The sequence below is a fragment of the Pithys albifrons genome, chromosome 2 (assembly GCF_047495875.1).
Source record: "Pithys albifrons albifrons isolate INPA30051 chromosome 2, PitAlb_v1, whole genome shotgun sequence".
Classification (NCBI taxonomy): Eukaryota; Metazoa; Chordata; class Aves; order Passeriformes; family Thamnophilidae; genus Pithys; species Pithys albifrons.
Window position 1 is genome coordinate 120,956,199 of NC_092459.1, and position 25,917 is coordinate 120,982,115.

A 25,917-nucleotide genomic window follows, 5' to 3' on the forward strand; every position below is an offset into this window, starting at 1 on the left:
GTCCCACATGTCCCGGGACAGTTTGGGGCTCCAGAAGGGGCTTCTGGAGAGGTTACAGGATGCATGAGCATCACGAGGAGGTCCTGGAAGGGTCCTGGGGAAATCCTAGAGGGGTCCCAGCGGTGGTCCTGGGAGTGCTTGGGGGTCCCGAGGGAAGTTTTGGAGGATCCCAAAGGGGTCCTGGGGATGTTGCAGAGGGGTCCCGAGGGGGTCCTGGTCTATCCCGGGTGTGTCCCAAGGGGTGTCCCGGGGGGTGTCCCGGGGTGTCCCGAGGGTGCCCAGGGTCTGTCCCTGGTCTGTCCCGGTGGGTGTCCCGGGGGTGTCCCGGGTCTGTCCCTGGTCTGTCCCGGGGGGTGTCCCGAGGGGTCTTCCGTGTCTGTCCCTGGTCTGTTCCGGTGGGTGTCCCGGGGGGTTGTCCCGGGGGATGTCCCGGGGGGGGGGGGGGGGGGGTGGTGGTGGTGTCCCCGCCCGCCGCCAGGGTGCGCTGTGGGAGAAGGGCTAACGGGGGCGTGGCCAGCTCCGTTGCCATGGCGACAGAGAGGCGTGGTCGTTGCCGTTGCCACGGCTGAAGGGGCGTGGTCATCCCCGTTGCCATGGCATCGTAGGCGGGCCCAAGCGGCCGGGCCCGCCCGCCGGAGGGGCGGCGCAGGCGCGGTGGGTCGAAGCGGTCCCGGCCCGGTCCCGGTCCCGGTCCCGGAGCGCCGGCGCGGAGCGAGGGGAGCGGAGCGGCGGCTGCCGCAGCCGAGCGGTGAGTGCGGCGGGACCGCCCGCGGGGCCGGGGAGGGACCGGGCTGCACCGTCGCCGTCGTCCGCATCCCCGCACCGGCCGCCGGCACCGGCGGGGGGGGCCGCGGGGCCTCCGGGGATGGAGCGGCGGGGCCGGGCCGGGGCTGGAGCTGGACAGGCGAGGCCGGGGGGCCGCGGGGCCTCCGGGAACGGAGCGGCCTCGGGTGGTGGAGGGGGTCCGTCCGGTGCCGCCGGGGATGGAGCGGCCGCGGCCGGGCCGGGAGCGGGGCCGGGGGCGGCGGGGCCCGGCCTGACTCAGCGGTGGCCGTTCCTGCGTCCCGGCTGCGGCTCCCGCGGGGCCGCGGGCACGGCACGGTGCAGCCTCGGCGCGCTGCGGCTCCGGCACGGCACGGCCTCGGTACGGCCCGGGCACGGAACGCCGGGAGCTGTAGTCTCGGCACCGCGCAGCACCGGCCCGGCCGTCGCCGCCGGCCCCGGACATCGGTGGGCCCTCCGCGTCACCCGGAGACCCCCGAGCTCGGAGGGTCCTGCGGGGCCCGGTCCGCCGCCGGTCGGGCAGTGCCGGTGCCGCCGGGCCCGTCCCTCCGGTGCTGGTGTGGGTGTCACTCCCGGGATGCTGCCAGGGCGGCCGGCGGCTGTCACCGAGCGGGACGCGCTCCCGGTGCTCCGACTCATGGCGGCCCCGTGTCACCGGGACGGTGCTGTCACCGGTGTGGTTGCGGTGTCACCGGGACGGTGCTGTCACCGGAGTGGTTGCGGTGTCACCGGGACGGTGCTGTCACCGGAGTGGTTGCGGTGTCACCGGGACGGTGCTGTCACCGGAGTGGTTGCGGTGTCACCGGGACGGTGCTGTCACCGGAGTGGTTGCGGTGTCGCTGGCGCGTGAGTGTCGGGACGGGGCCGCAGCCCCTCCCTGTGCTCCCCCCGCCGTCCCGGGAACATCCAGCCCCGTCTCCCGCCGGGACCTTCCTGAGCGGGTCCCCCCGTCGGGTCGGGCTGCACAGACCCGGCCCGTAGTGCCGCCCTGAGCCCCCCCGGTGTGACCGGAGTCCCGGGGCTGTCGTGAGCCCTCCCGGTCCCTCCCGTCACGCCGTGGGGACACGGTGGGGACAGCGGCGTGGCACGGGCGGGCTGCCCCGGCCCGGGGTGTGAGCGCGTCCCCCGCCCAGCCCGGCTCTCCCGGCCCGGCTCATCCCGCGGCGCTCGGCATTAATATTTCAGGAGCGGGGGGGAGGGCTCCGTTCTGCACATGCTCCCGCCGCCGTACCGAGTTATTTAGGTTAGCGGGAGCCGAGCGGGGCGGGGGGAATTGCGGGGCCGACCACCCACCCCGCGCTTCGGACACCGCGCAGGGCATCGCCGTCGGGAGCCGACAGCTCCCGGTGCGTGAGCGTCCGGTTCGCCTTGGCGGGGACCGGGCCGGGGCGGACACTGCCGCCGGGAGGCAGGGAAGGGTGCTGGGGCTGGAGCCGGTGCGGGGCTGGGCCTGGGGCTGGAGCCGGTGCGGGGCTGGGGGCTGCTGCCTGCGCCTAGCAAACCCACCTGTACCCACCGCAGCGCAGGCTGGGTCGCGGGGATGCTGCGCTCCGCTCGGGATGAGGGGAGGTGGCGCTGGAGGGACACCTGGGGGGGGACAGTGGCGAGTGGCCACCCCTGATGGCATGCGGCCACCGTGCCCACTGCCAGATCCGCGGCAGCCCCGCGGCAGCTCCGCACGGCGCTCAGCCCCCGCCGGGCTGTCTGCCACCCCCCGCGCGTGTTTGTCACTTGAGAAGCCACCGGGACGGCTCCCAAAATAGAACCCGCCAGTCGCAGCAGCCCAGTTCGCCCCGGCCCCGCGGTGCTGGTACTGCCGGGCCGGCACCGACGCGCCGCCCGGCTCCCGGTGCCCGCCGTCGGTGCCGCCCTCGGCCGCCGCGCTGGCACACGCGCCCGGCCTCACTCTGCTCCGTTTGTTTGGGCAGAGCGGCCCGGGGGCTGCGGCGTGGGACGGGGCCCGGACGACCTCTGCGTGCGCGCCGGCAGCGCCGCGGGACGGGCACGGACACACGCCCGGGGCTTCGGGCGCCGTCGGGCCGTGATTGTCAGCTCGGGGCCGAACAATTAAAATGCAGCGGTAAGCGTCCCACGCCTGACCGGGCGCCCGGCAACAGCCCCTCTCCCCACGGCCTGCCGGGAATCGGGGCCGAATTCTTGTTTTCATCAGTCTTTTGGCAAGAGCCGGTGGCAAACCGGCCGGGCCGGAGGCTCCCGGCCCTGGGCGCGTCCCTTGCGCGGCGTCGGGTCGGCAGTGGGTCGGAGGGTGCCGCAGGCTCTGGCTCCCCTGTCATTACACCGGGGCGTGCTCGACGCTGCGCCGGAGACCTGGCAGGTGTTTGGGAGGTTTGGGAGGGTGGGGGCGGGCCGGGTGGCACCGGCGCCCCGGCCAGCGTGGCCCCGCGCCGGGGTCAGGGTTCTCCCGACGTGTCCGGGTTCTCCCTGCAGGGCAGGGTTCTCTCTCGGGCTCTCACGTGTGCCGGCGTGTGCGGGAGTCGGGGTGCGGCTGGTGGCGACACGCGGGGCTCGGCTGGCTCCGTGACACCCCACCCAGTTCATCCCGCCGGGCGACCCGTCCCCGGTGGGGGCCCTCGGGGGTCCCTGCCCCGTCCCAAACGAGAGCCCCGCGGGCAGCGTCGGAGAGCCGTGGGCGACCATTCCGGGTCCCACCGGGCATCCCTCCGCTCCACCGGGGCACGACGCGGCCCCGCGGCTCGCCGTAGGGTCCCGTCCCGGGCTGCCTGCAGCTGCTCCAGTTATTTGGGGAAGGGCCGGCGATGGCAGGGGGCTCTCAGCGGCTCCTCACCGGGGCGGGCAGGCCGCCCCCCGCCCCACAGGACCCTGTGCAGCCCCCGGCCCCGGCGCGGCGGCTCCGGCACCGCAGTGCGCGTGGCTCTGGCTCAGCGCCGCGCATGACTCAGCTCCGCTGCCGGAGCCAGGGGAGAGGACAGAGGGACAGCCCTGCGGGGACCCCTGCCCGCACCCCGCTGGCACGAGGCCTCGGGACGGGCGCGGGGGGGTTTTTGCTCCCGCCGGTACCGGGAGCGGGTCGGTGCCCACCGCGCCGTGCCGGGGATGGCGGCGGCGCGGGGGCCGCGGTTCCAGCTGATGCGGTGACAGCTAAAAATACCGATACCCACCCCCGCAGCTGCGTGCGGTGACACGGCCGAGTGGGACGGGGGTCCCGGGCGTCTCGGCCGCGGCGGGGTACGGGTCAGCTCAGCTGCCGGTGGGGTTCAGATGGCCACAGTCGTGGCCGTGCGGCATCGCCGGTGCTGAGTCACCGCGGTGCTGAGCCCGAGAGTGCAGAGGCTGCGACCACCAGCACCTTTTCCTCACCGAACGGACACCGCGGAGGTGGTAGCGCCCCACAGCCCCCCGCCACTGCCCCCCAGCACCCCGGGGCACCGCCGTGCGCTGACTGCTCCATCTCGCCCCCCCGGGCCGTGGCAGCGGGAGGGGAGGTGAGGGGCACTGCCCCCCCCAGGCCCCCGCCTGGCAGCTGGCCCGGGCCCCACAGCCCCCCCTCCCCAGCGAGGGAAGCGGATTAACGCGCCGCTGCCACCGCTGCTGTGCGGGGGGACAGGGACCCCCGGCCCGGGGAGGGGCAGCCGGGCAGAGACCTGCGCTAAAGCGTTTGGCGGGGGCCAGTGGGATGGAGGATCGGCAACCCCCACTCTTTGGGGGGCTCCCTTGGCTCTGCTGTGCTGGGTCTATGGACAGGGGGTCCTGGAGCCCCCTGCCATCTGGGCACGGGCCTGTGGCTGTGCCTGCTGGCAGATGTTGCCCCTCTAAGCCCTGCTCTAAAGGACCCCAATCCCGATCCTGGCCCCGGCAGATTAGGCAGCACCGGGGGCTGCAGGGGGGGCCCTAAGCTGCTTATGGGCACTGGCCCCCAGGAGCCCCGTGGCCTTTCCCAGGGCAGCAGCAGCCCCTTGGTACAGGGGCAGTGCCCTCAGCAGTGCCTGTGGCCCCTTGGTGGTACCCATGTCCCCTGGGACACCCTGCTTGTGAGCCACATCCTGCACTGCATCCATTTCTTGCTCCCAGTGGTACCCTGTGACCTGGCTGTCCTGGGTACCCCTGTGCAGGGCAGGGGTCCATCCAGCTGGGTGGGCCACCATGGGGCTTCTGGAGACCCTCACGCCTCCCTGTCACACCCCTCCTGCCTTATTTGTGGGTGCAGCTGGTAGGGATGGTCCCACAGGTCCCATGGCAGCCTGGTCCTGGCATCCCCCGGTACTGGAGCCCTGGTGGTATGTGGGATGTGCCCTGGGTCACAGTCCCTCAAAGTGTGAGAGTCTGGGTGTTCCCAGTTCTGGAGCCTGGGTGGGATTGACATCCCAGGACCCAGTGTTCCCAGTTCTGGAGCCTGGGTGGGATGTGTGCCCCAGGTCCCGGTACCTCCAGCATGAGAACCTGGGTGGGATGGACACCCCAGGTCCAGGTGCCCCCGGTGTGGGGTTGGGGTGCCCCACGGTGTGACCCCCATTTCTTGCAGCTGGGGCATGGCCGTCAATGTGTACTCGACGTCGGTGACCAGTGAGAACCTGAGCCGCCATGACATGCTGGCCTGGGTCAACGACTCCCTGCAGCTCAACTACACCAAGATCGAGCAGCTCTGCTCAGGTGGGCTCGGGGGCTTTGGAGACATGGAGGGAGCAGTGTCAGGGTGCCCCCAGGCCCCCCTGACCGTGGCGTGGGCCTGGCACAGGGGCTGCCTATTGCCAGTTCATGGACATGCTGTTCCCCGGCTGTGTGCACCTGCGGAAGGTGAAATTCCAGGCCAAGCTGGAGCACGAGTACATCCACAACTTCAAGGTGCTTCAGGCCGCCTTCAAGAAGATGGGAGTGGACAAAGTAGGTCCCTGGGGATGGTGGGGGCTGTGCCACAGTGGGCTGTGCTGTGCCACAGTGGGCTGTGCCATGCCGTGCTGTGCCAGTGTCCCCACTGTTCCAGGGGCTGTGCCACAGTGGGCTGTGCCATGCCGTGCCGTGCCGGTGTCCCCGCCATGCCGGGGGCTGTGCCACAGTGGGCCATGCCATGCCGTGCTGTGCCAGTGTCCCCACTGTACCAGGGGCTGTGCCACAGTGGGCCATGCCGTGCCATGCCGTGCCGTGCCGTGCCGTGCCGGTGTCCCCGCCATGCCGGCAGCCGCACTGGGAGTGGAGCTCCACTGGCCCCTCCATGTCTCTGTAGATCATCGCGGTGGAGCGGCTGGTGAAGGGCAAGTTCCAGGACAACTTTGAGTTCATCCAATGGTTCAAGAAGTTCTTTGATGCCAACTACGACGGGAAGGAGTACAACCCCCTGCTGGCGCGGCAGGGCCAGGACGTCGCGCCCCCCCCTAACCCAGGTGATCACATCTACAACAAATCCAAGAAACCCATTGGCACTGCAGGTAATGTCCGGGGCCCCCCGGCGAGCGCTGCCCCCGCCCTCTGCACCCCATGGCCGGGCGTCCCCCTGAACCCCTGCCTGTGCCCCGCTCTGCTGCCTGCCTGCCTGAACTGGGGGGGCCGGGCGGGTCTGCAGGAACACCGGGACAGTGGAGGGGACAGCAGGGAGCCGGGCCAGGCTCAGCTACCCCCATCTGCCTGCTCACCCCGGGCCGGGAGTGGTTTGTCCCCTCTTGGCTGCCATCCCCCCCGTGCTGTTCCACTGCAGTGCGGCTCCTGTGGGCACTGGGGGCTCCCTGTGCCAGCTGCATGGGAGCATCTCAAGGGCTGGCACCCCCCCCAAATCCCACAATGAACCTCAACCAAGCCGCAAACACCCTTGGGGAGGCTGGGGGTGAGATCTGCCAGGGGAAACACAGGCAGGGGGGCTGAAGGTAGGGGAGCTTGGAGCCACGGCTCTGCCTGCCTTTGCTGCCTGCTGCTGCCTCCCAGCACAATGCAAGGGGAAATCCCCACTGACAGCCCCCCTGGCTGGCATTAACCCATGGTCCCCATGTACTGTCAAGTCCCCCAGAGAACCTCCCCCACGGGCCCCAAGAACACCCCGAACCCAGCCCGCCTTGGCAACGTGCCCAGTGGCATCCTCCGGAAAAACTCGCCCGCTGCCCGCAATGGTGGCACTGAGGCCGACGCACAGATCCTGGAGCTCAACCAGCAGGTGGGGAGACTCTGCCCAGAGGCCAGAGGGCACCGTGGGGTTGTGGGTGGGGCTGAAGGCTCCAGATGCTTCCCTCTCCTGCAGCTGATGGACCTGAAGCTGACGGTGGACGGGCTGGAGAAGGAGCGGGATTTCTACTTCAGCAAACTGCGGGACATTGAGCTCATCTGCCAAGAGCACGAGAATGAGAACAGCCCCATCATCACTGGCATTGTCAGCGTGCTTTATGCCACAGAGGTGAGGGCTGGGCACCGTGGGACCCCGAAACCCCCGTGTCCCCATCCTGTTCTCTGGGTGCCCATGGGAGGGGACAGACCCCCTTCCCCACAGCCACCCCGAGCCGTGTTTGCTGCCCTGGGTGCTGGAGAGGTTTGGACTTTGCCGAAGCCCTCATGCCATGCTGGGGGGGCTCAGCGTGCCCACCTGTGCCCCCCTGTGCTGATGACCATCATATCCCCCCCAGGAGGGCTTCGCTCCACCAGAGGATGATGAGCTGGAGGAGCAGCCGCCAGAGGACCAGGACGAGTACTAGCCCCGGCCCATGCCCGCGCCCCCCGCGCCGCCCCCACCATAGACATTCGAGGTCTGAGCCCACGCCTCGCCCTGCACTGTCACACGCCATCGCGGTCTCCGGCAGCTCCGGGGGGAACCCCCCGTCTACATAACCAGCCGACGTCCCCCGGGCGAGGAGCGCGGCCGTGCCACGGACGGGTCTGGGGATGGGCTCTGGCTCTGTGCCGGGGCCCAGCCCGCGCCACCCCCTTCCCAATATTTATTTCCGTTGTCCCTGCCGGTGTGAGTGAGTGCCGTGGCCGCCCCGGCGTCACGCCTGTCCATGGTGAGAGTGAGAGGGAACACTGAGTCCTTGGGGGCTGGCCCGGGGTGCCACATGCTGCCCACCCTGCCAGGCCCCCCGTGGCCCCCGGGACCCTCTCGGCAGGGTGGGTGCCAGTTTGGCAGCCTGTGGAAGGCTGTGGGTGAAGGAGGGAGGTGTTGCTTCAGGTTCCTGGAAAGATGGAAAGGAAATCCCGGCCCTGTGAGGCCATGGCAGTGGGGTAACGCGCCCCCACGGGGGTCCCAGAGTGGAAGCCTGTCCCCGCTGTGGGGTGGGGACAGCAGTGACCCTCTCCCCTCGCCCATGTCCCCTTCAGAGCTGGGGTCCATGTGGGTGACCGCGAGGGCTTGCAGCGCCCGCCAGCCCCGGCCACCGTGTCCCTGTCGCATCGCTTGTCTGGTCCATCACCCCGGTCGCAACGCTGCATCTGTGTTCAGTTTTATTTAAATAAACTCGTGTGGTAACACCGCATCCTGCCTGTGCTGGAGGGGCACCGAGGGGTCGCAGACCTGGCCTGGGGGTCCCTCCGAGCTGCCAGGCCACGGCAGGAGGGGGAAACTGGGAGCTGTCCCGGGTGGAGGTTACGGGGCCACTGCGGGTGTGGGGGGGCGATTCGAGTCGGGCCAATATTTCATGTTCGGATGTTTCGGGATTCACAGTCCTGGAGATGCCCCGGGCTGGGCGAGGAGCGCGAACAGTGCGGGAAACGACACTGCAGAACCAGCGCGTAACTCGGGTACAACCACTTCTGTCTTTGACCAAGGAGATCAGGGGAGAGCGCGAACGCAGTCCCCCACTACCACAAATTATGCAGTCGAGTTTCCCGCATTTGGGGAAATCGCAGGGGTCAGCACACCCGGAGTGCAAAGGATGAGCCTCGCCCTGGGAAAACCACCTGCCTGATCATGGTGTCTCCCCTGCCAGGTAAGTATGCTCACACTCACCCCCGCACGCCGGCCCCACACCGCCCACACGCCCCCAACACACGGACACCCCGCACCGACCCCCGCCCCGACCCGGCCCCGCGCCCCCCGTCCCTCCGCACGGCGCGCCCCAACCCGCGCCCGCGGACGCGCGTGGCGGGCGGCGTGTGCGCGCGGGGCGTGTCCCGGCAGGCTGTGGGGGACTGATTTGCATGGACACGCCCCCTCATCTGCACGGCCCCGCCCCCTGGCGGAGCTCCCGCACCCTCCCAATGGATTCGGATCCAGCGCCGGAGGGAAGAGGCCGCCCGGGCTGTGCCTTTAACGGGCTTTTCTCGGGCAGTCGGCGCCGGGGACTAGAAACAAACTCGGGAGAGAAGCAGCAAGAGAGGGTGGTTGTTTCCCGAGTGATTCTGTAACGACAGGGAAGAGGGAGAAGAGAAGGAGAGTGAAATTCACGGAGCGAAATTCCTGAAATATTTGTCGGCTGCCCTGACTGACATGAAGGGACGGGGAAGAGGCAGAGGGTGAGGAGGATTCCAGGGACAAGGTTGAGGGCGAGGGTGGGGGTTCAACGCCCTTCCCAGAGGATCAGAGTGCCTGTTGCAGGCAGGAGGGGCACTGGGAAAAGGAGTGTCCCGACTTGCAGAGGCACAGAAGGCAGAATTAGGAAAAGACAGGAATTATGTCAGTAATTCAGCTGGACTGAAGAAGGCCAGTCCTCGGACTAGTCCTCAGGTTCCAGGTAAGTTGGGGAATGCAACAGTGGATTTTCTAGTGGATACTGGAGCAGCTCATTATGTAGTTACTGGTCATGAGGGACCTTTAGTAAAATGAAAGTGAATGTTGTTGGTGTGAAATTCCTCAGGGGCAGGAAATCCCCCAGACCGTTTTACACCCCATGGAATTCACGACTGGGAAGATGAAACCAACACATCACTTTCTCCACAGGCCCAGCGTCCTTTGCAGTGCAAGGTAAATGCATGATTGACCTTCCTGAGGACTCTGTCTGGTTACATATTCATCCAAAAGTGCAGCTCTGCCCACTCACTGAGGCAAACCTGCAGGAAAGAAAATGCCCAGTGAAGTTTTAGGTGCACCTGTACCATTGGTTTGGGCTCCAGGAATCCTGGGACGAGCAAGAAACCTGCTGTTTGTGACAGCTGAAGTGAAACCAGGTGTCCCACTGGTAAGAAAAGACCAACATCCCATAGAATGAGGGGCCTGGAGAGGTTGGAACCATGAATAGACTCTTTTTTAGAGTTTGGGTCATTGCCAGTCAGAGTCTGATGCTCCAATCCTGCCAGAGCCAAAACCTCAATCAGCAGGACACAGAGCAGGGCAGGAGGGATGGGAAGGGAACACACTGACAGCCAGAACTGAGCCGAGAAAAGAAAGTCTGCGGCAGATTACACAAAAGAAGAGGATAGAGAGGAGGAAGAAGAGGAAACTCCTGTGAAGCAGGTTTGGCCTGGCTGTTGCCAACCCTGCACTGGCCCCCCCTCCCCTTTCTAGAACTTTCCCAGCAAAGGAAGGGAAAAAAAACCCACTGAAAAGAAACACACTCTAAAGAAACTGAACTGAATAAAAAGAATAAATTATATTTTCTAACATTCACAAACCACACTGTGTACACAGTACAGAGGATCCCACCCCAGGGGAAAGGGAAAAGGGGAAAAAAGGGGACTGATTAGCCAGAAAATAGGGAAGACACCAACCCAACCCAAAGAAACCGAATGAATCAAAACAAACACAATTAAAAACCTCAAGGAAGGGGAACAAGAATGAAACAATCTCACCCAGGACAGGAGAACCACCAGGGACCGGAGGGACCAGACTCCAACCACCTCCCACCAGCCCCTCGGCCAAGAGAGAAAAAAGCCAAACCACTCCCCCCTGCTACGTGGAAGACTCATGTGGAATCCTTGGAACTTCCTTACAGTGGTTACTGAGGGAGCCATGGGGCAAACCAGTACCCCCTGTGAGGCAGCCACTGGTCTCTAAGAAGATGCTGGATGCAGCCAGAGATCCACGTGTGGCCGGTGCATTGCTGCCTCTGGCAAACAGAAATAGAAGTACCTGTTGGTGTCAGTAAACAGCTCCTGCAGCTGCTGCACCTGCCCCTGTTGCAGCAACGAGACAGAGAAGGGATTCAGGTTTGTTAAAAGAAATCACACCCATAGACCTCTTCATGTGATGGACCACACGTAGTAGGAGAAACAGTGTGGAAAGTGTTTCAGTGTTTGCAGATTCGTGGGGAGTCCCAGAGCCCACGCAGACCGCAGTGCAGCGAGGCGGAAAAAATTAATTAGATAATAAACAAGTAAATATTACAGTAATGCCAAGAGGCTCAGTGGAAACGGATGGTTGGCAGGTTTGCATCAGACGGAAATTAATTGCGGGGCGGGGCCGTGCAGATGAGGGGGCGTGTCCATGCAAATCAGCCACCCCCCGCACAGCCTGCCGGGACACGCCCCGCGCGCACACGCCGCCCGCCACGCGCGTCCGCGGGCGCGAGTTGGGGCGCGCCGTGCGGAGGGACGGGGGGCGCGGGGCCGGGACGGGGCGGGGGTCGGTGCGGGGTGTCCGTGTGTTGGGGGCATGTGGGCGGTGTGGGGGCGGCGTGCGAGGGTGAGTGTGAGCATACTTACCTGGCAGGGGAGACACCATGATCAGGCAGGTGGTTTTCCCAGGGCGAGGCTCATCCTTTGCACTCCGGGTGTGCTGACCCCTGCGATTTCCCCAAATGCGGGAAACTCGACTGCATAATTTGTGGTAGTGGGGGACTGCGTTCGCGCTCTCCCCTGGGCTCGCTGGTTCAAAAGCAGATGATTGATGAGTTTTCGGTGTTCCCTTTTCCGTCTCTGTCCGTGTGTAATCCCTGCACAGACCGGCGGTTCCTGCTCTGCTCTTACTCGCTGCTGTCCCGCACTCTCCGGTCGCGGCACGTGGAGGCACCGTCGCCACCTCCGCAGTCCCAGCGCTCCGTCAGGGCTTTCGCTGCCGGCCCAGTTCCGCCCCCGGCGAACCTCCCGCCCGCTCCCGGCCGCCGTTCTGTCCGTGCGGGAGCAGTAGGAAAAGCGGAGCCCCGCCGAGCCGGCCCGACCGCGCCTTTCACGACTCCCGCCCGCGGGGCAGATGGGCCGGCCCTGGCCCGAGGCTCTCGCCGAGAAGCGGCTCCGACCAGACCCCACGCTCGAGCTGCGACCGGACGGCGAGACGGGTCCAGCCCCGCAACCCGACCCCGTGGGTGGGACGGATCGAGAGAGGATTCCGTCCGGCTCGAGACTGGACGAGATGCATCCAATTCCCAGCCTCTGGAAGTCTGGCTGCCGTCATGGACCTGGCCGGGTTTGACTGGGACGGCGCTCATGGATCAGGAGCGGCATCTCCGCACCCGCGGGGGTGTTTCCCGGGGCCTGCACACTCATCCCGGCTGCAGACGTGGCAGCCCAGAGTCCTTTAGGGATCCGCTGGCCAATTCCAGCCGGGATTGTGGATGTGCCTCCCGGGCATCGGCAGCGCCTGTTCGGAGAGGGAGCCCCGAGATGCCCTGGAACCTCCCATGAGTCCCGATCCTCGTCGGCAGCGGGACCGGGCTGCCCTCGCTCCCTTCCCGCCCTTCCAAAGGGTCCACCACTTCGGGGTTCGCCCCGACACTTGAGGTTCCGTATCACTCTGCTCCCTTGTCCCCCGTCCCGTGCCGGTCCCTCCACTGTCCCCCTGCAGCCGCCCGCAGCCGCTGCCCGGGCCGTACAGGTCCCATTCCATTCCACGCAGGAGCCGAGTACTGCCCTGTGGGACACCGACAGAGATCACCCGACCCCCGCCACAATGGAACACCTTCGAACTCGCGGAGGTCGCGGTGACCCAGGGCCAGACGGCGACTCCGTGGAAAAAGACAATCGACGCTTGAAGGCGGGCCCTGGACCCATTTGGTCACGTAGGTTCGAAGCGTCTGACACTAAACCTGTCTTTGAACTGAGATATCAGGGGAGTCTCGGGCAGGGAGTCTCGGGAGAGGCGAGGTCGGGCCGGCTCGGCGGGGCTCCGCTTTTCCTACTGCTCCCGCACGGACAGAACGGCGGCCGGGAGCGGGCGGGTGGTTCGCCGGGGGCGGAACTGGGCCGGCAGCGAAAGCCCTGACGGAGCGCTGGGACTGCGGAGGTGGCGACGGTGCCTCCACGTGCCGGACCGGAGAGTGCGGGACAGCAGCGAGTAAGAGCAGAGCAGGAACCGCCGGTCTGTGCAGGGATTACACACGGTCAGAGCGGGAACCGCCGGTCTGTGCAGGGATTACACACGGTCAGAGCGGGAACCGCCGGTCTGTGCAGGGATTACACACGGTCAGAGCGGGAAAAGGGAACACTGAAACACTCATCAATCATCTGCTTTTGAACCAACGAGGCCAGGGGAGAGCGCGAACGCAGTCCCCCACTACCACAAATTATGCAGTCGAGTTTCCCGCATTTGGGGAAATCGCAGGGGTCAGCACACCCGGAGTGCAAAGGATGAGCCTCGCCCTGGGAAAACCACCTGCCTGATCATGGTGTCTCCCCTGCCAGGTAAGTATGCTCACACTCACCCCCGCACGCCGCCCCCACACCGCCCACACGCCCCCAACACACGGACACCCCGCACCGACCCCCGCCCCGACCCGGCCCCGCGCCCCCCGTCCCTCCGCACGGCGCGCCCCAACCCGCGCCCGCGGACGCGCGTGGCGGGCGGCGTGTGCGCGCGGGGCGTGTCCCGGCAGGCTGTGCGGGGGAGCGCTGATTTGCATGGACACGCCCCCTAGACCCGAGGCCCCGCCCCTTTGCTCCCTCCCCGGGCTGTTCTCGCTGGAGCCGCCGTAGGTCCTGCCCCGAGCCCAGAACGGGGAGCTCCGACCTCCCCTGGCAGGTCGCTGAGGCTGCGTCTGAGTTCCGCGGGCTGGAGTGGGACTGCTGTCCCTACCGCGGGGTCTTTTCCCGTGCACAGCATCAATTTCCTGCCAAAGTTGAGGGATTTCGGGCTTTTATTCCAGTTAGTGCAGAGCTGGGAGCTGGGGATTGCCTTAAGGCCGTTCGACAGTTCCTGAGCATCAGCATTTATACATTTGAGCAAATAAAGACAGCTCTGTACCTTGGTTACAGATTACAGAACGCTTGTGTCGGTGAGCACAGACCTCCCTGTGCTCGGTGTCTCCCCTGTCCCACACTCAGCTCTCCACAGGGGCAGCTCTTTGTTTCAGTCAGAGTCCGTTCTGAGTAGGGTGTCAGTGGGTTGGTGGTCACCATTTCTGACTGCTGGAATTACCCTTTCCCTGGTACTGCCCAGTCCTGCCAAAACCACTCCCGGACTCCAGACAGCCCATTTCTCTGAGGGTTGTCTTCTCTTTTCCTTGACACAAAAGATTAGCCAAGTGTACAACATTCACATTGGAATTCATTAATCACAACTGTCTGGCTACAGCTACTGATTAACAACTGGAAAAAATTGCAAACTTTGATTCAAATCTTGGGTATCTCAAAATCATTTCCCTTCTCTGAGTTGGGTTTTCTCATTGAAAGGCAAAGACACGGTGACTGTTCACCCACAGGGACACTAGAGAAGGCATTTGTCACATCCAACTCTGCAAGGTCCATGCTGGGCTCTGGGATTGAGGCAAGCAGTGTGTTGGGATCTGGGACAACTGGATGAACACCAGCTCTCCAGGCATTACCTTCCTGTTACTCCTGCACTGCTCTATATCCACATGATTGAGGCTTTTTCACTGGCAGGACTGAAGTGTCAGATTCTCACTGGCAATAACCCAGACTCTAAAAAAGAGTCTATTTTTCATGGTTCCAATCTTCCCCAGGCTTCTCATTTCCTGAGGTGTTGGTCTTTTCTTACCGGTTGGACTCCTGGTTTGAGCTCAGCTTTACCAGTCTCAGGTTTCTTGCTTGTCCCAGGATTCCCAGGGTGTGACAGGTTCAGGAGGATTCCCACGCACAAATTAAAGCTGCTAAAACACATCCGAGGTAGCAAGGCAAGTTTACTGCTGTAACACAGTTACAATAGCAAAGCAAATGTATCCTGTTACTTGTGATAGAAATACGTGCTGACCTCTGGGATCTTAACAAGCCCCTGAGCAGGAGAAGGAGCTGGAGCTGGCACTGGGTGGGAGGATCAGACGGGCAGTGCACCTCAGGGCATCCCCTCGATCAGAATGATGCACACATCAGGTCCTTCTCACCCACTCAGCCCAGGACCACACCTCATACCTCCTCTCTCTGGAGCAAAAGTTTTCCAGCTGTAGCATCAGCCCCTGTGTGGCCAGAGCACCAGCTGAGGCTGCAACAGCTCAAGGTGCTGACTCTGGGCCAACACCAGATCTATTTGTTCCTTTGTAAAAAGCCAAGTTCTCAGTAGTCTGATGTTACACTAACCTTTCTTTCTTAAAGATTGAGTTTTCCACAGTGAAACTATGCAGTATTTTCTCATACTACATTGACAGACACAACCATGGACCAGATATGACAGGGCCCTAAACACCACTCTGGTCCCTGACACACCAGTCGTGAATTCCATGGGGTGTAAAACGGTCTGGGGGATTTCCTGCCCCTGAGGAACTTCACACCAACAACATTCACTTTCATTTTACTAAAGGTCCCTCATGACCAGTAACTACATAATGAGCTGCTCCAGTATCCACTAGAAAATCCACTGTTGCATTCCCCAACTTACCTGGAACCTGAGGACTGGGCAGGGAAATTATAAGAGGTGCCTCTGGTCGCCCTCAGTCCCACTCAGTTTCTGCCTCTCCTAATTCTGCCTTCTGTGCCTCTGCAAGTCGGGACACTCCTTTTCCCAGTGCCCCTCCTGCCTGCAACAGGCACTCTGATCCTCTGGGAAGGGCGTTGAACCCCCACCCTCGCCCTCAACCTTGTCCCTGGAATTCTCCTCACCCTCTGCCTCTTCCCCGTCCCTTCATGTCAGTCAGGGCAGCCGACAAATATTTCAGGAATTTCGCTCCGTGAATTTCACTCTCCTTCTCTTCTCCCTCTTCCCTGTCGTTACAGAATCACTCGGGAAACAACCACCCTCTCTCGCTCCTTCTCTCCCGAGTTTGTTTCTAGTCCCCGGCGCCGACTGCCCGAGAAAAGCCCGTTAAAGGCACAGCCCGGGCCGCCTCTTCCCTCCGGCGCTGGATCCGAATCCATTGGGAGGGTGCGGGAGCTCCGCCAGGGGGCGGGGCCGTGCAGATGAGGGGGCGTGTCCATGCAAATCAGTCCCCGCACAGCCTGCCGGGACACGCCCCGCGCGCACACGCCGCCCGCCACGCGCGTCCGCGGCCGCGGGCTGGGGCGCGCCGTGCGGAGGGACGGGGGGCGCGGGGCCGGGTCGGGGCGGGGGTCGGTGCGGGGTGTCCGTGTGTTGGGGGCGTGTGGGCGGTGTGGGGGCGGCGTGCGGGGGTGAGTGTGAGCATACTTACCTGGCAGGGGAGACACCATGATCAGGCAGGTGGTTTTCCCAGGGCGAGGCTCATCCTTTGCACTCCGGGTGTGCTGACCCCTGCGATTTCCCCAAATGCGGGAAACTCGACTGCATAATTTGTGGTAGTGGGGGACTGCGTTCGCGCTCTCCCCTGATCTCTCGAGTTCAATGACAGACTAACAAAGAGTAACGAATAACGAAAGGGAGAGTTTGTTTCACGCTATTATTTTCCGTTGTTTTTAGGACCTAAATGTGTGCGTGTCCTGCCCAACTCCGCACGCGGGAACGGAACGTTCATGGAGACCCTCCGGACCGAGAGCAATCCGCGCCTGCTGCCTCCTGCTCCCCCCATTCACAGTCCTGACGGGGGATGATTTCCATGTCCCTGTCCCGGTTCCCATCGATGATGGTTCCACTGAGCCGCCCCTGCTCCCCCTCGGGAAGGAACCACACAGGCATTTGGTGAGAATCTGAAGCTTTATTGATGCCCGGCAGTTGCAGGGACAGCCAGCCCTGGGCACAGAGATCCCCAGGCCAGGCAGCCCCTGACCCATCCACAGACCTCCACTCCACTCAGGGGGTCTTGGCCTTCCTCCGCTGGGTGCCCCACAGCAGCAGGGACAGGGATATGGTGGCAGTGCCCAGGATCCCACTGAAGAGCAGCACTGGGAACGTGCCCTGGCCGGAAGCACCAGTGAGCGGTGCCACCCCCTGCAGACCCCTAAAGCCCTCCCAATCTGGCCCGAGGGGAGCCAGAGGGGGTCCCATCCACAGATGCTCACCTCACGCAGGCACTTGTAGCCGTGGAAGGGGCTGTCACAGAGGCACTGGGTGAGGCCAGGGCCATCGGAGGCACACACAGAATTTTCAGGACATGGCCAGGCTGGTAGAACAGAGTGGAGTCACGGGGCTGAGGCCAGACTCCACCACCAGCCCCAAGCACTGCTGCTGGGGTCACACACCCCCTGCCATACCGAGCTCTGTGGAGACATTGCAGGGGTTCCTCTGGCCCTGGCACAGCCAGCTGCTCCCATCCACTGTCACCTCCTGCCAGGCGTCACTCCCGCCCGGACACTCCAGTGCCAGCGGCACCGCGCTGGAAACAGAGCTCAGCACCAGAGCACAGTGACCCCCCAGCCCCGGCCCCCCAGCACTCACAGGAGCTGCAGGTGGGTGACCATGGTGACCCCCCAGCACTCACAGGAGCTGCAGGTGGGTGACCACAGTGAGCCCCCCAGCACTCACAGGAGCTGCAGGTGGGTGACCACAGTGAGCCCCCCAGCCCCGGCCCCCCAGCACTCACAGGAGCAGCAGGTTGGTGACCCCCCAGCCCTGGCCCCCCAGCACTCACAGGAGCTGCAGGTGGGTGACCACAGTGAGCCCCCCAGCCCCAGCCCCCCAGCACTCACAGGAGCTGCAGGTTGGTGACCCCCCAGCCCTGGCCCCCCAGCACTCACAGGAGCTGCAGGTGGGTGACCATGGTGACCCCCCAGCCCCGGCCCCCCAGCACTCACAGGAGCTGCAGGTTGGTGACCCCCCAGCCCTGGCCCCCCAGCACTCACAGGAGCTGCAGGTAGGTGACCATGGTGACCCCCCAGCCCCGGCCCCCCAGCACTCACAGGAGCTGCAGGTGGGTGAAGCCCAGGAAGGACCCGCTGGGGAGGGTCGTCAGGGGGTTCTCAGCCAGGTCCCTGTGAACAGATGGACCTTCAGCCCCCTTCTGTATTCCCAGCCTGAGCACCAGGGACCCCTCGGGACCTCACATGGTTCCCATGCATCCAGTCCCCTATCCCAGGTCCTGGGGGTGCAGCTTCCCCCCAACAAGGGCTCAGGGCTCTTTGGGGAGCTGCTGAAGGAGGGGCTCAGCCAATGACATCATTAACAAGGACACAGAGCCAGTCCCAGCTGGTGCCCTGAGCTCTGGACACCGAGCCCTGACAGTGCCCCGGATGTGGCCACCCAGCTGAGTGACCCCCCTGATTCCTGTCTCTCCAGCCTGGGAACATGGACACTGTGTGGGATTGTGGGAAGAGCCAAGAGATGGCCTGCTGGCTTGTCCCTTACCTGCCAGCACAGGCCCTCCATCGTGGGCAGCCACGTGTGCCCCAGAGGAGCCATGCTGGCTATCCTGTGTCACCAGGAGCTCTAGGAAGGTCTGTCCCCTGCCCCCATGGGCACAGGGGTGAGGCTGCCTGGGTGGAAGGTCCCAGGGCTCCCCTTTTCAAAATGGGGGTAGTTTCATTTTGTCCAGGCCCTGAGGACTGTCCCTGACTGCCAGCAAGGCACAGCATGGCTGGTGTCCCCTGGGGCACTGAGGTCAGCAGGGCCAGCCAGTGCTGGCCTGGAGCCCATGGTGGGGTCCCACCAAACCCAGCCCAGCCCAACTCCTTGCAGGGGCCAGAGAGGGCCCCAGGGGACTCACAGGACGATGGCAGTGGTGGCCTCAGCCAGTTCCGGGGGGACATCGTGCAGGGAGCAGTTGCTCAGGTCCAGCCTGTGAGGTGACAGCAGGTGGGGTGACACACCTGGTACCCTCCCACTCACACCCCCTCCCTCCCTCCCTCCCTCCCATTGCCCTGACCCTCAAAACCCAACCAGGCCCCTCCCTGTGCCTGGTGTTCCCCACAATCCCACCCTGCATATCCTCTATCCAGGCACCCCCTGATGCCCCTGTAACCCAAACACCCACCCCGGCGCCCCCCACCACGTGGCCCCCGAGTCCCCCCCGCACCCCCAGCCTGTGCATCCCGCCCCTCGTACCCCAGCAGCCGCCCCGGGGCCGAGCCCCGCTCCCGGCAGCAGCGCCCCTCGCTCTCGGTGTCGCGCCGGGACTCACAGAACCGGGACACGATGGAGCCGTTCCGCGGCGGGCCCGGACAGCGCCCGCACACCTGGCGGGGTCGGAGGGGTGCGGGTAGTGCCGGCAGGAGGGGCACCCCCGACACCGCGTGCTCGCGATCCCGCCGACCGCCGGCCACTCCGAGGCGGTTCCCACCCCGCCCCCGGGGCATCCCCGGCCAGCAGGTCAGCCCCGATCCCCGGGGCACCCCCGGCCAGCAGGTCAGCCCCGATCCCCGGGGCACCCCCGGCCAGCAGGTCAGCCCCGATCCCCGGGGCACCCCCGGCCAGCAGGTCAGCCCCGATCCCCGGGGCACCCTCGACCGGGCACTCACCGACCCTCGGTCCCCCCCGAGCCGGGGCACCTCCCTTCCGAGCGCTCCCTGACCGCTCGGCACCTCCGCCCCGGGGCACCCTCCGCCCTTCCCCGTCCCCCTGTCCCGCCGGTCCCGCGCCCCGTTGCTCACCGCGGCCCCGCGGGCGGCCTGGGGCAGCAGGGGCAGCACCGACAGCACCGACAGCAGCACCGCGAACCCGCCCATGGCCCGGCCTGCCCCTCCCCGGGCCGGTGCCCCCCGGTACGGGCCGCGGTGACACGGCCGAGGGCGCGGTGACCGCTCGGACCGGCGGAGCGCGGCGGGGCCTCCCCCGGCGCCGGTCCCTGACGCCATCAGCGCGCGCGGCGGCCGGGCGGAACAGGCGTCGGGGTGGCCCCGCCCTCGCGTTGCGTCATCACGGCGCGCCCCGGTTGTCAGGCGGCACGTGGGGCGCGCTCCGCCGCCGGTGAGTGTCGCACCGGGGCCGCCGAGACAAGGTCACCGCCTGACCCTCCCCCGGGCCGGGGCACTGCGGGCAGCGGGGCCAGGGGCGTGCCGGGGGCCAGCACCGGACTGGGGACACCGGGGACACCGGGGACGAGGAGCAGTGCCGCTGGTTAGGTGTACCGGAGACACCGGGGACGTGGGAGAGAGCCCCGGGCTGGGGACACCGGGGACGAGGAGCAGTGCGGCTGGTTAGGTGTACCGGAGACACCGGGGACGTGGGAGAGAGCCCCGGGCTGGGGACACCGGGGACACCGGGAAAGGCAGGCTGGGGACAGCAGTACCAGGGCAACGAGTTCAGGGCCGGGGGACACGGGGCGCCCCGGGGCTGGAGAAGCGGGACCTGGAGCTGGGAGTGCTGAGTTCCGAGGGGGACACACTGAGACCCCCGGGGGAGGGGGCAGCAGGATCCTGGAGGGGTCACTGGGTGACGGGGACATGCGGAACACCGGGACTCTGGGTCACTGGGTGACGGGGCCGCGGGGACACCGGGGTTGGCGCCGGCAGAGCCTCAGGGACACCGGGGGGCCCCCGGGGCGCGGCAGCCTTGGCCCGGGGCCAGGGGGTGTCTCGGGCACGCGAGGCCGCCACCCCTGTTTAGTCTGGGCGGAGGAATGCGGGAAGTGACCTTGGACCCTGTCCCGGAGCTGCCGTGCCCGGGGCCGGTGGCGGCCGAGGCGCTGCCCTCTCCCCTCCTTCCTCGCCCAGCGCCGCTGAATGTCCCCGGGCAGGCTCGGGCAGGCTGTGCCGGGGGTGCCAGGAGGGGCTCAGCCTAATCCCCCCAGGCATTCTCCAGGCGAGCATTCCTGCGGGGATCACGGCGGGCACGGTGCCACCCCCTGCCTGCCACCCCCGCTCCAGCCTCCAGGATGGGGGTACCCTGCGGCCTGTACCCTTTTCCGACCGGGAGGGGGGTCCTCCCCAGCCCGCACCCCCTGTCTTTGGCACCCTGTACCGCCGGCTCTTTGACATCTGCAGCTCCCACAGTGCCCTCCACGCCCGCGGAGGTGGTGGGGTCTCTGCCTGACCACCCCTCCTGCTGCACGGGGGCAGAGCTCGGGGGGCCCTGGGAATCCCCCTGTGAGTGGGGCGAGGGTTCCAGAGCCGGCGGCTGCTCAGGTGTTTGCTCCACCTGTGCGGTGCCCGGAGCCCCTGAGGCTGCCAGCCTTGCTCTGTCCATCTGTCCCTCCCTGGCCACGTGGGGTGTGTAGTGTGGGAGTCACCCTGCCCAGCCTCTGCCCTCTGGATGAGGGTATGGGGGCTCCTCCTGCCCCTCCTCCCCAGTGCAGACCAGGCTTTGCTGCTGCTCTGCCCAGCCCCACCAGGGGGTCCCGGCTGGCGCCAGGGCCGGTGTGGGGCTGGGTTGGGCCAGGCTCTTGCTCTGGGGGTGGCTCTGCCAGAGTTGTGCAGTGCCAGGGTGGCTGAGCCAGGCTGGGTTTGGTGGGGCCGTCCTGCTCCGGGGGCGGCTGACTTGGGTTTGGCTCTGGTGGGACCAGCACTACCAGTATTGGGGCTGTCCTGCTCCGGGGGTGACTGTGTTGGGTTTGGCTCCTGTGGGATCAGGGCTGTCCTGCTCCGGGGGTGACTGTGTTGGGTTTGGCTCCTGTGGGATCGGGACTGTCCTGCTCCGGGGGTGACTGTTGGGTTTGGCTCCTGTGAGATCAGGGCTGTTCTCCGGGGGTGACTGTGTTGGGTTTGGCTCCTGTGGGATCAGGGCTGTCCTGCTTCGGGGGTGACTGTGTTGGGTTTGGCTCCTGTGGGATCAGGGCTGTCCTGCTCCGGGGGTGGCTGTGTTGGGTTTGGCTCCTGTGGGATCAGGGCTGTTCTCCGGGGGTGACTGTGTTAGGTTTGGCTCCTGTGGGATTGGGACTGTCCTGCTCCGGGGGCGGCTGTGTTGGGTTTGGCTCCTGTGGGATCGGGACTGTCCTGCTCCGGGGGCGGCTGTGTTGGGTTTGGCTGGTTCTGGCGGCACTGGTGCTGCGGGGCCCTGGGTGGGACTGTTTTTACAACCATGGCCTCAGTGCTCTTTGGAGACGCTTCGTTCCCCTCGGCAGGACAGGTGGGGCAACCCGGGGGTGGCCAAGCCCTGCCCATAGTGGGGAGGAGGAGGAGGACGGTCCAACTGGGTTCCCCCCACGACGGGTCCTTGAGGCCAAGACAGAGCGAGCGAAGGTCCCTGCAGTGCTGACTCGTCCCTCCCGCAGCTGCCAGCGCCGGGCGATGCCGGCCGGGCCACACTGCTGGGGTGGCTGCCAGGGCTCAGTGTGCCTATGAGGCCGGCGGGGCGGGGGCGGCCGGGCAGCAGCGGCACCAACGGGGCAGCAGCACAAGGACACGCTCACCATGGAGTTCACAACCATCGACTACACCATCTTTGTGCTGCTGCTGGTGCTGTCGTCAGCCATCGGACTGTTCTACGCGCTGAGCGGCAACCGGCAGCGCACGGTGCAGGAGTTCCTGCTGGCCAATCGCGACATGAGCTGCCTGCCTGTCGCCCTGTCCCTGCTGGCCACCTTCCAGTCAGCCGTGGCCATCCTGGGCGTGCCGGCCGAGATCTACCGCTTCGGCACTGAGTACTGGTTCCTCGGCTGCTCCTACTTCCTGGGGCTGCTCATCCCAGCGCACGTCTTCATCCCCGTCTTCTACCGCCTGCACATCACCAGCACCTACGAGGTGAGGGGCGGGCAGGGGGGATGTGGGGGGCACGGGGCACCCCATGGCCAGGTGCCCTGACCTCTCCCCTTGCAGTACCTGGAGCTGCGTTTCAACAAGACAATCCGAGTCCTTGGCACTGTCACCTTCATCTTCCAGATGGTGAGTGGGGCTGGGGAGTGTGTGGGGCGCAGGGTTTGGGGGCCAGGGGCCCAGGCATGGGTCAGCAGTGCACTCCCCTCCCTGCAGGTCATCTACATGGGGGTGGTTCTCTATGCACCCGCACTGGCCCTCAATGCAGGTAAGGGGGGACAGGCAGGGGGCAATGCCAAGACCCTTCTGCCCTCCACCCCATTAATGGCCTCTGCCATTTCCAGTGACAGGATTTGACCTCTGGAGTGCGGTACTGACCATGGGGCTGGTCTGCACGCTCTATACTACACTGGTGAGTCCCTGGTGCTGCGGTGCCCCGCGCCCCTGCTGTGCTGGGGTGGTGATGCTGTGACCCTGCAGTGACTGTGCCCCTGCCATGACCCAGCCATGACGGGCACGGTGTGTCTCCCAGGGTGGGCTGAAGGCTGTCATCTGGACGGACGTGTTCCAGACGTTGGTGATGCTGGCAGGGCAGCTGGCTGTCATCGTGGTGGGCGCACAGCGGGTGGGTGGCATGGCCCGCGTCTGGCACGTGGCCCAGCAGGAGGGCAAGATTGCTGGCATCGAGTGAGTGAACCATGTCACGCTGTGGGGACGTGTGGGGCAGCCTGGCAGGGTAGAGGAACCCCCATTGTGTGGGTCCATCCCTGCCGCTCCCTTTCCATGGGGTGCCCAGTGAGGACCTGTCCCCGTGACCTCCTGGTGCCCCCCACAGCCTGGACCCCAACCCCCTGGAGCGTCACACCTTCTGGACCCTGGCCGTGGGCGGGGTGTTCATGATGCTGTCCCTGTATGGGGTGAACCAGGCTCAGGTGCAGCGCTACCTCAGCGCCCGCAGCGAGCGGGAGGCCAAGCTGTGAGTGGGGCTGGGGCTGCAGGTCCCGTGGCAGGGACAGGCCCCCCAGTCACTGCCCAGCTCTGATGCCCACCTGGTGCCTGCAGCTCCTGCTACGCCGTGTTCCCCTGCCAGCAGATTGTGCTCTGCCTCAGCTGCCTCACCGGCCTCGTCATGTTTGTCTATGACCGGGAGCACCCACTGAGGCCCACCCAGCACAGCAGCTCCTTTGACCAGGTGGGTGCAGACCCCCTCCCCTTGTCCCTCCTGCTGCCCTTGAGCCCACACTGACCCCCTGCCCCAGCTGGTGCTCTTCTTCGTGATGGACGTGCTGCAGGACCTGCCCGGGCTGCCTGGGCTCTTCGTCGCCTGCCTCTTCAGCGGCTCGCTCAGGTGAGCAGGTGGCCCTGGGGTGGTGGCTCTGCAGTCCCAGCCGAGCCTGCTCCCACTCCCTCTGCTCCCCAGCACCATCTCCTCCGCCTTCAACTCGCTGGCCACGGTGACCATGGAGGACCTGGTGCGGCCGCACTTCCCAGGGCTGTCGGAGTCACGGGCCACACTGCTCTCTAAGCTGCTGGGTGAGCGGCCAGGGGGTGGGCAGCCTTGGGGGCTGTTGTGGCGGGAGGTGGTCCTCAGAACCGCCATGACCTCCCACTGCCCTCCCCAGCTCTTGGTTACGGGCTGCTGTGCCTGGGGATGGCGTACGTGTCCTCCATGCTGGGACCTGTGCTGCAGGTAGGGAGAGTGCTGTGGGACCCCTGGGTCCAGCACCCCCAGGGTCGTGGGGCTGGCACTGAGGGCCGTGTTCCTGCAGGCAGCCATCAGCATCTTCGGCATGGTGGGGGGGCCGCTCCTGGGGCTCTTCTGCCTCGGCATGTTCTTTCCCTGTGCCAACCCTACGGTGAGTGTCTCCCCACCTGGGAGTGTGTCCCCCAATCCATGAGTGTGTCATTCCCTCCTGTGAGTATCCCCCAGACCCACAGGGATTGGTAGGGAGGTCTGGGGCACCTCGAGCCTGGCTGGGGGTCAGTGCCCTCCCTGTCTCCTGTCGCAGGGTGCCGCCGTGGGGCTGCTGGCTGGGCTGGCCATGGCCTTCTGGGTGGGCATTGGCAGCCTGCTGAGCAGTGTGGGGCGGGCCGGGGGGATGCCCTCCACATCCAACAGCACAGCACTGCCCACTGCGGGCAACCTCACCACTGTCCTGGCTACCACTCTGCTGCCCCCCGTGCTGACCCCGAGGTGAGCGGGACAGGGGGCTCAGGGCTGGGGCGGGTGTGAGGTGTGGGGGTGCTCCTCTGTGCACCCCCTCACCCCTGTGTACCCCAGTCCCACGGGGCTGCAGCGCTTCTACAGCCTTTCCTACATGTGGTACAGCGCTCACAACTCCACCACCGTCATCGTGGTGGGGGTCCTGGTCAGCCTGCTCACTGGTGAGTGCAGGGTGGCGGGGGCCTGCCATGATCGCCCCTGCCCCACTCACCCTCCTCTGCTCCCCAGGCCCCACGCCACCAGCAGCCCTGGACCCCCGCACCATCTCCCCCGTGGTGCCCCGGCTGCTCTGCTGCCTGCCCCCCAAAATGTGGCAGTGGCTCTGCTGCAGGGTGGGTGACCCTGCCCAGGTGAGGAACAGACCTGGGAGGAGGGCAGGGGGTGGGAGCCCACCCCAGCTGCCCCTGCTGGGTACCCCCTGCCCCCCACTCTGTCCCCACAGACCCCCAGCCATGCAGATGCCACAGAGAAGAGCAATGGGATGCCCAATGGCCTGGGCCCCCCCGGGCAGCGGGAGGAGGAGGAGGAAGGACAGGGGTACATCCGCAGTGCCACAACCCCTGCCTACGCCCTGCAGGAAACCTCCTTCTGACCCCCCTGGCATGGGGGTCTCAGCCACACCCCCCTGGCTGGGGACACCCACGGACAACCAGGGAGTGCCAAATAACAGGGTGCTGGGTCCCTGCAGGGGGGCCCGTGGGCTGTCCCCGGGGGGCCCTCTGGGACCATGTGCAGAGGGTGTTGGAGCAGTGGCCCCCTGCCAGGCCGGGACACTGCCCGGTGTCACGTGCCTTACACACTGCTCTGCTCCGGGGGATGGCTGGACCTGTCAGGGTGCAGAGTGCACCCCCCGACCCCCTGTCACCCTCTGTGTTCAATGTCCCCCCAATAAATGGTTCTGTAGCACAGGTCATCAGAGTGGCCTCAGGAACAGCCCCCTCCCTGCTATACCCTGGGACCCCCAGCTTCCCAAGGCATGGGGTCTCTTCACTGTCCTCCAAGAGCCCACAGGGTACATGAGACCCCCATCTCCCCAAAAGAGGTATCCCGACTGTCCACCAGGAGCCCACAGGTCCCCCATTTCACCAGTCAGTGCGGAGCCCCACTGTACCCCAAGACCCCTCTGAGCCACGGAACCCCTTGTCTCCCCAAGCACTGGGGTGTCCCCACTGTCCCCCAAGAGCCCATCGGACCAGGGACCCCCATTTGCCGTGGTGGGGCCGCACAGT

General features: G+C 65.8%; 3 protein-coding genes and 4 non-coding genes across 15 annotated transcripts; 4 read left to right on the top strand and 3 right to left on the bottom strand.

The window, feature by feature from the left end:
* Nucleotides 1–622: 622 nt before the first annotated feature.
* MAPRE3 (microtubule associated protein RP/EB family member 3) lies at nt 623–8,207 on the top strand. 5 transcript variants are annotated; one of them, XM_071548122.1, is made up of 8 exons: nt 657–748; nt 2,712–2,863; nt 5,285–5,412; nt 5,498–5,643; nt 5,984–6,185; nt 6,750–6,901; nt 6,986–7,138; nt 7,365–8,207. In XM_071548122.1, exons 2-8 carry the CDS (start codon nt 2,856–2,858, stop codon nt 7,431–7,433), a joined length of 858 nt encoding a protein of 285 aa, XP_071404223.1. In that variant the 5' UTR covers nt 657–748; nt 2,712–2,855; the 3' UTR covers nt 7,434–8,207. The 5 variants fall into 5 exon arrangements, with proteins under 5 accessions (XP_071404228.1, XP_071404223.1, XP_071404226.1 ...); XM_071548125.1 differs by having other exon boundaries at nt 5,984–6,140; XM_071548123.1 differs by lacking the exon at nt 657–748 and adding an exon at nt 2,029–2,129.
* A 297-nt stretch (nt 8,208–8,504) lies between these two features.
* LOC139669120 (U1 spliceosomal RNA) lies at nt 8,505–8,668 on the bottom strand. The gene has a single exon (XR_011697176.1). It is a non-coding gene; the product is annotated as a U1 spliceosomal RNA (small nuclear RNA).
* Nucleotides 8,669–11,302: 2,634 nt separating this feature from the next.
* Nucleotides 11,303–11,466, top strand: LOC139669121 (U1 spliceosomal RNA). The gene has a single exon (XR_011697177.1). It is a non-coding gene; the product is annotated as a U1 spliceosomal RNA (small nuclear RNA).
* A 1,602-nt stretch (nt 11,467–13,068) lies between these two features.
* On the bottom strand, nt 13,069–13,232 carry LOC139669122 (U1 spliceosomal RNA). Its single transcript, XR_011697178.1, has one exon. It is a non-coding gene; the product is annotated as a U1 spliceosomal RNA (small nuclear RNA).
* Nucleotides 13,233–16,110: 2,878 nt separating this feature from the next.
* LOC139669123 (U1 spliceosomal RNA) lies at nt 16,111–16,274 on the top strand. The gene has a single exon (XR_011697179.1). It is a non-coding gene; the product is annotated as a U1 spliceosomal RNA (small nuclear RNA).
* Nucleotides 16,275–16,578: 304 nt separating this feature from the next.
* On the bottom strand, nt 16,579–19,654 carry ATRAID (all-trans retinoic acid induced differentiation factor). Its single transcript, XM_071547673.1, has 7 exons — nt 19,426–19,654; nt 18,881–19,011; nt 18,543–18,614; nt 17,740–17,811; nt 17,095–17,216; nt 16,903–17,003; nt 16,579–16,798 (listed from the first exon to the last, which is right to left on the bottom strand). The coding sequence occupies exons 1-7, from the start codon at nt 19,627–19,629 to the stop codon at nt 16,694–16,696; spliced, it is 807 nt and encodes a 268-aa protein (XP_071403774.1). The 5' UTR covers nt 19,630–19,654; the 3' UTR covers nt 16,579–16,693.
* A 15-nt stretch (nt 19,655–19,669) lies between these two features.
* Nucleotides 19,670–25,595, top strand: SLC5A6 (solute carrier family 5 member 6). 5 transcript variants are annotated; one of them, XM_071547668.1, is made up of 16 exons: nt 19,670–19,741; nt 21,984–22,452; nt 22,528–22,593; nt 22,681–22,732; nt 22,809–22,876; nt 22,997–23,151; nt 23,300–23,440; nt 23,527–23,656; nt 23,724–23,812; nt 23,885–23,997; nt 24,087–24,154; nt 24,234–24,320; nt 24,474–24,658; nt 24,746–24,849; nt 24,917–25,038; nt 25,131–25,595. In XM_071547668.1, the coding sequence occupies exons 2-16, from the start codon at nt 22,123–22,125 to the stop codon at nt 25,278–25,280; spliced, it is 1,860 nt and encodes a 619-aa protein (XP_071403769.1). In that variant the 5' UTR covers nt 19,670–19,741; nt 21,984–22,122; the 3' UTR covers nt 25,281–25,595. The 5 variants fall into 5 exon arrangements, with proteins under 5 accessions (XP_071403769.1, XP_071403771.1, XP_071403770.1 ...); XM_071547670.1 differs by having other exon boundaries at nt 19,701–19,772; XM_071547669.1 differs by having other exon boundaries at nt 19,712–19,741; nt 21,834–22,452.
* The last annotated feature ends 322 nt before the right edge of the window (nt 25,596–25,917 follow it).